At 42.7% G+C, this 10,062-nt stretch overlaps 1 protein-coding gene across 1 annotated transcript; it reads left to right on the forward strand.

Annotated features, from left to right (window-relative positions):
• Window positions 1–1,006: 1,006 nt before the first annotated feature.
• Window positions 1,007–9,760, forward strand: CUNH16orf89 (chromosome unknown C16orf89 homolog). The gene is made up of 8 exons (XM_039349801.1): window positions 1,007–1,251; window positions 2,488–2,637; window positions 4,228–4,375; window positions 6,450–6,564; window positions 7,103–7,238; window positions 7,860–7,964; window positions 8,828–8,890; window positions 9,191–9,760. Exons 1-8 carry the CDS (start codon window positions 1,077–1,079, stop codon window positions 9,259–9,261), a joined length of 963 nt encoding a protein of 320 aa, XP_039205735.1. The 5' UTR covers window positions 1,007–1,076; the 3' UTR covers window positions 9,262–9,760.
• The last annotated feature ends 302 nt before the right edge of the window (window positions 9,761–10,062 follow it).

Below are 10,062 nucleotides of genomic sequence, written 5' to 3' on the forward strand. Positions count from 1 at the left end.
CCCCAACCAGTCGTAAATCGAGGACTACTCAACCGGTCGCAAGTCAAGGACTACTCAACTGGTGCAGCACCGTTTGCAGACTGGGACTTTTGGCGGGCTCAGCAGGGCAGAGACAGCCTGGACAATTCCTATTGGCTTTTGAAAGCCAATAGAATTAGACTCTATTCAAGAGAGTCTATTCTATTGGCTTTCAAAAGTCAATAGAATAAAAGGGAGTATCGCAGCTAAGGAAAAGGGGGGAAAAATGGCGGACTGCGTTGTTTGGCGACCCCCGTGAAATGGTCGTTCGACCCCAAATGGGGTCCCAACCCACAGGCTGAGAACCACTGGTGTAGGGTTTCTTGCTTGGGTGGGGGGTTGGACTAGATCAGGGCTTTTCCACGTTTTCACCCATTGTACCACTTTTAGGATATGGCAACATCCTAGGACCACCAGTCGCCTAGCAAGGTGTCAAAAACTTGATGACCAAAAAAAGGAAAAAAGTTTTAAAGTACAGGTAGTCCTCGACTTACAACAGTTCGCTTAGTGACTGTTCGAAGCTACAATGGCACTGAAAAAAGTGCCCCCCCCCCCAAGCCACAGCCAAGCAAGACGCCTGCCTGGCCACCTGGTGGCACCTTTCTGTTTATCTTTTCTTTGTGTACCTTTGCCCTTTTGTTTCTCCTTTTTTTCCTTTCTTTTCTTAATTTGTATTAGTTTTTTCCGGTATTTATCTTCTTTTTTAAGACATTCAATAATCTTTATACCAAAAAAAAAAAAACCAAAAACCCATCAGTTTGTTTCCTTGTCTAGGACTTGTACGTCACTCAACTCCAAATAACTTTTGAACTACTTCCATCCATCAACAAAATATCATTTGGCACCTGGAAGAACTTTAATGGTTTCTTGTAAAGAATGTAGAGCTGAAAGTTGGTGACTCATTGGTGTCAATCAGAGCTTCTTGGGCTCTGACGTGGATGCTTGTGTACACAAATCCTACATATAAAGAGGTTTAAGGAGGACAAAGAGAGCTCTAGAGGTTTTTCCCAGAAACTATAAAAAGCCTCTGTTGCTTTTTCTTGCCCCAATGCAAAAAAATGCTGGGTATTGTATGTTTGCTGCTGTTCTGTCTCGCAAACCTGCAGTGCTCCTCTTGTGAGGAAGATAGGAGAAATGCTATCATTTCTGCCTTGGAGAAGGCAGTTACGTTCCTGGGTGAAAAACACGACAAAATCAACATAGACGCGGTGCTGGGATACACTGTCTTGGAAGGTACCAGTTTCAGCCCCTGCTATGGTTGTTATTAAACTTAAAGTTGACTGCAAAGAAGGGAACAACTTGATTCCAGAAGTTATGGGTGCTCTTAACACTGGAGGTTAAGATTTGTCTGAACTTGTATAGGGCTTCCTGCTCGAGCAGGGGGCTGGACTAGAAGACCTCCAAGGTCCCTTCCAGTTCTGTTCTTCAGTTAAAGGAAACTGGGTGTTTTGTGTCCTTGGGCTGAGGAACACATATAATGGGAAATTATGAGGGAGAAGTAAGGGGGAGATAAACCGAAATGAGGAAGACAGTGACAAGTGGGGTAAAATTACGAGTGATGAATGCATTTGGAGGATAACAAAAATCACAAGAACTAAAGTGTTCTTGTGTTCGAAAGCTGGAGAATGAGGAAGAGGAAAGAAAAGGAGACAGATGCTTTTAAACCAATGGTTTGAAGATGGTTATTGAAAGTTGGAAGGTTAGTTGGGGGACAGGCTGAAACTCGTTTTGAGGATGTCATACAGGTGGATGAAAGATACAAAGGCCGATTGTGTTGATGGGACAAAGAAGAAAGGAAGGCAGTAGAAGAGGAACATGGATGTGATCAAGGAAAGCTTGGAAATCGGATGTTATTCCTAGAAATGGGCAGGACAGAATGACAAGTCAGGAATCTGATCTGATGTCACCTAAATAAAGATGACAGTCTGAGCTGCTAACACTTATAGTTGTGTTTGTATTTAACATGTGTTTTATTAGTGTTGGTATATCAATGATTGCATGACCTCTGTACGTGCTAAATAAAGAAATCTAGAAATGACTGGGAAATTTATGATGGGAGAGATTCAAGAACTGCAGTTGTCGTGAAGGGATAGAAATGCAAATCCCTTTCAGATGGAGAAAAGGCTGCATTAATATCGTTATAGTGTTTGTTTCATAGCTCAGCTCTTTCCAGACTCCAAGAAGGTCTAGTCTGTCAAATATTCTGGTGCCATCCCTTTCTTGAGGAAATCTTTGTGGTCACTAGGAATTGAAGATGATCTGATGGCACTTAATCAATCAATCAGTCAATCTGGCCTTGGTGTTACATTTCCGTCTCCCTCAAAAAGCACCAAAATGAATTGAAAAGCTTTGCGATGCGTCACATCCCATTCGTGTCATTCCAGCGGTTGGGTTTCTTCCCTCTCTTTTTACTTCCGAGATACTACGGTGTGAATCCCATCTCTTTTTCCTCCCTCTGCAAACCTCCAGCACATTTGAAGATGGTCCTGGACAGATGGCTGTGGCGGCCGGAATTAACCCTGGAGTGGCAGAGAATCCAGCTTTTGAAGCAGAAGCTGTTGACTTTCATAGAGGAGGCAACCCAAGATGTTGAAAAACAGGATCCCGTTTCCCACAAAGGTAGAAGAAGCCAATGTTATTTCAGCAGAATTAGGTAACCCTGGTTGGGAAAGGTAGGTGCCCATGTCTCCCTAGGTACAGAAGATGGACGTGAATCATTTCATAAGTCTGGGAAAGAAAACGTTTCATTGTCAAGAGTTGTTCCTTAACAGGTGTGGGAGTTTGCTAGTGATGTAAACCAGAGAACCAGTTTGGTCTAGTGCAGGGGTAGGCAACCTTGGCTCTTTTATGACTGGTGGACTCAGGAGTTCTGGGAGTTGACGTCCACGAGTCATAAAAGAGCCAAGGTTGCCTGCCCCTGGTTTAGTGGTTAAGACGCCAGGCTAGAAAGCAGGAGATGTTGAGTTCTAGTCCTGCTCAGCCATGAAAACCAGCCGGGTGACTTTGGGCCAATCACCAGGAGACAGTGAGTTGTCCTGCCTCAGCCATGAAAACCAGCCCGATGACTTTGGGCCAGGAGACGGTGAGTTCTAGTTTCTCCTTAGCCATGAAAGCCAGCTGGGTGACCTTGGACCAGGACCTCTCTCTCAGCTGAATTCACCTCATCAGGTTGTTATTTTGGGAAAAATAGAAGGAAGAAGGAGTATTATGTACGTTCACCGCATTGGGGTATTCATAAAAATAATAAAAGGCAGGAGATAAATAAATAAATTCATAGGTACATACATACATACGAACTAGCGTGGAGTCAGGATAGCCCTCCCCAGCTCGTCACCCATGTTACTTGCTTTGTGCTTGGGATTTCTTCATTATTTTAAACAATGATGCATTTGTTTGATGGCTTCCATTATACCTTTGGGGAGTGTTCGGCACAAAACAGCCAGGAACTTGCAATGATTTTCAGCAAGTGTTGTTAGAAGAGACTCTGAGAGATACAAAGGAGAGCTTGGGGACTACATATCTACCCCGGGAAAGGCAATTATCCGCTTCTGCCAAAGGAATACAGGAGATTATTTTATTCTGAGTGAGATAATTGCTCTTCCTAGCTCTGGAATCTAATTTGAAAGCCAGGGAAATAAGTCTGGGATTTTCTTGCATGCAAATATATCTGTTCTGCCAGGGCCCTGATCTGTGAAAACCAGTTGCTGGCAGCATGGAAAGAGAGAGGTGAAGTAGTTGAAGTGTTGGGCTAGAGCAGGAGTAGGCAACCTTGGCTCTTTTATGACTCATGGACTTCAATTCCCAGAATTCCTGAGCTATGCTGGCTCAGGAATTCTGGGAGTTGAAGTCCATGAGTCATAAAAGAGCCAAGGTTGCCTACCCCTGGCTAGAGAGACCTGGGTTCACGTACACTAGTCATGGTAGCTTGTCTTAGGCTAGCTACTCTCTCCCTACCCATATGACTTCTTAGAGGAGTTGCTGTTTTGGGGAAGGAGGGAGCAACCACAAAAAGTGAGATAAGCTAATTAATACAGAGAGAGGATTATTGTCTTTCTGTTGAAAATGGCCCTGAAAAATTCTAGTGAGGACTAGAACATTAATACTGTCTCCTTCTCTCAAGACATTTAATGGTAGTGGGCTTTATACTGAAGTGGCAGACTTAATTGATAGATCCCAAATGAGAGATTTCCCATGTTTTTTCCTCCTCAGCCTTTGCTCCAGCTTTAAAGCCAGGATTTTGGAAGGTCCCTCGGGAATGGAGAAAGATTAACGAGTCTATTCCTTATTCCCTAACAAGCGGCCCCTGTCTGGATTATAAAAAAAGTGATTTTTGCCTCTCAGCGGTATTAGGAACACAGTAGGTATTCTGAATCATATAGCTCTATGTAACCTCGTATAGTTCTATGTAACCCTAACTAGAGAGCATGTATTAGTATGTCAGTGGGAGAAGTTTCTAAAGGGCATTGGGAGACTTCCTGGACACAAGATTGGAATGTCTTTGTCTGAAAGAAGCATGGGCCATCAGATGTCATCCAATGAGCCTGCGCCGTTATAAAGATGGTATGGAAGAGAGCATCATTCTTTTACCTGTAGGAATGGACAAAAGATGTAGTTTCCAGAAGTAACAACACAGCACGAATGCAAGTAATCTTTGTAATCTTTCTGATTGAAATATATTTCTTTTGTTATGAAACCATTTCTACTGAGTTATCTGTCTGACTTGATTTAAAGGTGTTTTTAACTCAGAGTCAGAATAGTAAAAGAATGATGCTCTCTTCCATACCATCTTTATAACGGCACAGGCTCATCGGGTGACATTAGTAGGCATTTTGCTTCGATTTTCCTCTTATCTAGGGTACCTTCTCCCCCAAAACAGTTAGTCCTTGACTTACAACCACTTGTGTAACTGTTCGAAGTTACAACAGCACTGAAAAAAGCCATTTAGAGCCACTCCTTGGACTAGCAAACATCACAGTATCCCCACGGTCACTTGATCAGAATTGGGGCTCTTGGCAACTGGCCTATATTTTTGATGGTTGCAGCTTTCCAGGGTCCCGTAATCACCATTTGTGACCTCCTTAGCTGGCTTCTGACAAGCAAAGTCAATGAGGGGAAACTGGATTTGCTTAATGAGTGCTTGATTCATTTAAAAACAGGAGGGATTTGTTCAATAACTGGCAAAAGTGTCATAAAATCAGGTATGACTCCCTCAAGAACCACCTTGGTCAACAATGGGAACTGGTCAGAATTTTGCTTGTAGGTCAAGGACGGTCTGTAGACTTCCCGAAATATATTAAGGTAGCAATTCCCATCATCCCCAAGGCTGGAATTGGGTCTGGCCCCTCTGCTCTGAAGACCAGATCAAGGACAGCTGATAAGAATTGGCCTGTTCTAAGTACTAAGCAGTGTTTAGGATATGTCAATGGTATTTTCTCAAAATCTTTAGAAGGGCTGTTAGCCAAAACAATTTGGTAACCACTGGCATGATCCACTCATAAACTTTGTGTTGTGGAGCACCTATTAAATTATATACAAAGCAGGTTAATCAAGCAATACATTGCTCGATTTAAAACTGATACAGGTAGTCCTTGACTTACAATGGCAAAAGCCCTTAGACTTATATACCACTTCACAGTGCTTTACAGCTCTCTTTAAGCCGTTTACAGAGTCCGCATTATTTGCCCCCAACAATCTGGGTCATTTTACCGACCTCGGAAGAACGGAGGGCTGAGTCAACCTTGAGCCAGTCAGAATCGAACTCCAGGTTGTGGGCAGAAGCTGCAGTACTGCATTCTAACTACTGCATCCCCCAGCTCTTACAACCACAACTGAGTCCAGAATTTCTGTTATTAAGCAAGTAGTTGTTAAATAATTCACCCCCAATTTTACGACCTTTTACGCCACAGTTATTCAGCAAATCACTGAGCTGTTAAGTGAATCACACGGTTGTTAAGTGAATCCAGCTTCCCCCCATTTATTTTGCTTATCAGAAGCCAGCTGGAAACATCACAAATGGTAATCACATGTCCCTAGGACATTTCAATGATGGCTTCCAAAAATCTTGCTGTTTATTGAATACACTGCATGGGTATGTCGAAACAAAACTAACTCTGAGGTTCCAACCCCAATTCATAGACTTAAACAATAATTTTCCCAGCCAAACTCCCAATGTCTCATGTAGTCCATATAAACAAGTTCACTTTGTTATGGGAACTGTCTGCTTCAAATCCACACCTTGTATGGCATCCTTGAAAAGGTTTCAGGCTCTCATAGTCTTCAGCTGAATCACAGAAGTTTGGTTTCTCCATCTAATCCACTTGAAAGTAATACCTTCCCCCCCCTTACTCTAAATGCAGAGGCATGTAGCTGCCAAAGTTTCATCCTTGACAGTGGGCAGGAAGTCTTATCTGAGTTTTATCTTCCTTCAACAGGGAGGATACGGATGTATGCTGGGTTCCCGACAATTGCACCAGTCTCATGATAAACGCTCACTGCTATGGTTATTCGCTGTCCCATCAACTCTTTTACTTTCTGTTTGCCAAGATGGTAAGAGAGTGCCCATGTTTATTTGTTTGTTTATTAAACAAATGTATGTAGCTGTCCAATTTACACACGGTGACTCTGGATCACGTTGCCAGGGTGGTTAGAACAATAATCATAGGATGAAGAGGAAGGGATTTTGAATGTTCTGAGATCTTTAATCCATTTGCAAGGATCTTGGACAGAAGAGCAAAGAGTTGGGGGGAAGGTGTAGAGGTTGTGGACTTGGCTGGGGAATTCTGGGAGTTGAAGTCCAGCATTTTAAAGTTGCCAAATTTGAAAAAAAAAACCAATAAGTTTGTAAGCTCCACCTGCAGAAATTTTAAGTGCATTCATTTTTACTGCAATAATTTTATTTTCGATCTGCATTTTGAATCAGATGTTTTATGCTTTAAAAGCATTTTAAAAAGCTTTATCTTTTCTTAATTTTTGTCTATCAATTGCTTTGTGGTACCACTGGAACGTTTGGGTTAGCAAGAGGAAGCAACCAATCAATCAATATTTTATCCCGCCTTTCTTTGTATTCTCACCTTTCCCTCTCTAGCAATCGTGCCCGAATTCTCTCTTCCAAAATACCCAATATTATGAAAACTTGTTCTGTGATTTGATGATGCAAGCCAATCGCAATCTCGAAAAGAACAATCTGATCGACAATTTTGGAGATGTCTTTACAGAGAACAGTAAGTGATCTGTAGGGTGCTTGGTACTCTCTGAGCTTGTTTTGTTGCAGACATTTCATTACCCAATTAGCTAACATCATCAGTGCTGGAAAGGAGAGGAATTTGCTGTCTATTTATTTACAAGTGGCTTGCCATGTTGGTGGGAGTGTTGTTTTCTTCTTAGTAGTTCTTTGAATGGGTTGATTGTTTGCTGTTCGATTGTTTGTCTGAGTTGGTAGTTCCTTGATTGGAACATTATTTATTGCTTGATTGTTGGTCTGGTATTAATCCTGAGGTTAATCCCTGCTTAGCTGGGGGTTGGCTGCTGGAGAGGATGTGTTCTGGCCTGCTTGTTTCCTTCTTAGCTTTTTAAATTTCCTCTTTTAAATGGCGTATAAATGTTGCTTATCTTTATGTGCCCGTTGATGGCCGATTAGATTGAGTGCCAGACTTCCAGGAATTCTCTAGCACTTTTTGGACTTAGCTTCATCTAGGATACACACAGCCAATGATCTCTTCAAAATAAGTGGGTAATTTCCAGTCCTTCCTTAATTTTGTAAGGAATAGGTCTTTTTTTTTTCTCTTAATCCTCCAGTTGCGCTAACCAAATCCCCACTCAACCTGCATCTTCTTTCCTCACAGTCATGTTTTGTGGGCTAGCTGGATTCTCAGATTTCTTCCAGACGTCCTGGCTTGATTGCATTCTCAGCTGGCAGAAACAGGAGAATGGATGTTTCTGGATGTACAGTAAGTAGATTGCATGGCTTTAGGGGCATCAGCGACTTGCGTTTTGTCAAAAAAATGTCCAGATGCGGAATATGTAGTCCTTGACTTGATGCCCATAACTGAGCTCAAAATTTCCATTGCTAAATGAGGCAGTTCTTAAGTGAGTTGCAGCTCATTAGCAGCCCTGGTGGACAAAATGCAGTATTGCAGGCAAGCTCTGCCGACAGCCTGGAGTTTGTTCCTGATGGGACTCAAGGTTGACTCAGCCTTCCATCCTTCTGAGGTTGGTAAAATGAGGACCCAGATTGTTGGAGGATATTATGCAAATAACAGTTCGACATTGTAAACTACCCAGAGGTTGCTATAAAGCAGGGGTCCTCAATCCCTGGTCCGTGGACCAGTACCGGGCCGCGGCATGCCAGCAACCGGTCCACACAAACAAGCAAAGCCCCATCCACGGGATGTAGGCAGCACATAAAACCACGCACCCTCCAGTCCGTGGAAAAACCTCTCTCCACGGAACTGGTCCCTGGTGCCCAAAACGTTGGGGACTTTGCTGTAAAGCACTATGGGCCAATATAGAATATAGTCTAAATGCTATTGCTATGGATAAGAGCCAATGAAATTCAAGGTGGGCTGGATTTAAATCTCTTGTGGGCATGAAAAGTCTCAAAACTGGTGACTCTCTTGACCTCTCCCTCAGGTTCAGTCTGGTCATCTCCTACACCAGTGTTTTGAGTATTGAACTACTTAGGCAAATGCAAGAAAATGATAACGCATAAAAACAAAGATGCAGCATCCTGAATTTTAGGATTCGATTCCCAAAGAAATAATACTAGTCTCTTTTTCCAGCAAATGATTCATTTCTTCTCTTAATCTACTAGCTTCTTCCAATGATGGGGGCCAAGTGAGAAGAAGGACTAAGAGATCAGAGAAACTTATTGAAGGTAAAACTCTTGGTAGCTGGGACACAGGAATTGGGTTTGTCTAGTCTAGTGAGCCTTGGGATGGCACACACATGGACGCACGCAGCATGATAAGTGGGCCTGCGCACACGCACATGCGCACGCAGCCCGACTTGCAGTCGAGCTGTGTGTGCATGCACGCTCACACCAGCTGGCTGCTTGTGCAGCCCGGTTCCCCTCTCCCCCCCTCCAAGCTGCAAAGGTTGGGGACCGCTGGACTAGATGACCTCTGAGGTCCTTTCCAGCTCTATGATTCTATGTTCTATGTTCTTTTCATTGCAGGTGTCTGCTCTTCCCATAACACTGCTGTGGCTGTTGGAGCACTTGGGAGCTTCCTCTTACACAGCTCCTAATGATGGTCCATCTTTGGATCTCTTTCTTTATTACAATCTAAACCCAGATTTTTCTGGGCAACTTTCCTAAAAGAAATTTCTGACTTCATCTGAAAAAAAAAAGCTTGTTCTATTTTCTTTCTTTTTTTTTTAAAGAAAGGAACCAATATTTGCTCCCACCCCAAACCTGGTTGTCTCTAATCTAGATGTATTCAGCCATGCATCTCATCCTGAAGCATCTTGAGCTCTCCAGGATTCGAAAGCTAGTCTCTCTAGTCCTCTAAAAAGCTAGAATAGAAAAGTCTTCCATCGGCTCTAAAAATGCATTACTCCTAGCAACACTTTGAGGTGGATCCCAGGTATGAAAAATTTCAAAATTAAGTCCACTCCAACATACATCCCTGCAAATCCACTCGTCGATAAATTTAGACATGGAGGAATAAGGAGGAAAGAAAGGAAAAGAAGTTTTCAAGATTTTGTTACTATCGTCTCTAGGTCAATAAAGTAGCTTTTCAGCATATTGGTGGATTTTATTTCCTGCCTTTCAGAAAATGTTTTCTGTTTCCCTCTTACGCTCCTAGGAGTTAAAGCAGAATCAGTTTAAGATACTTTCTGACGTTTTCTTGAGTACCTCGACTAACTATGATTTTGTAGCTGACCCCGTGTAGTTTCTCCAAAGTAATTTCCGTGACTTCCATTATAACCAGATGGGATGCCCCCATGTCTTTCTGGAGTTCCAGAGGGCAGATGCCATGGGAGTTCCTGACGGATTGATGACATTATTTAATCAAAAAACATAGTTGCATTCAGAACCAGTTGTTG

Source organism: Crotalus tigris, unplaced genomic scaffold (assembly GCF_016545835.1).
Source record: "Crotalus tigris isolate CLP2741 ecotype Arizona unplaced genomic scaffold, ASM1654583v1 scf7180000018301.7375997, whole genome shotgun sequence".
In the NCBI taxonomy this organism is placed as follows: domain Eukaryota; kingdom Metazoa; phylum Chordata; class Lepidosauria; order Squamata; family Viperidae; genus Crotalus; species Crotalus tigris.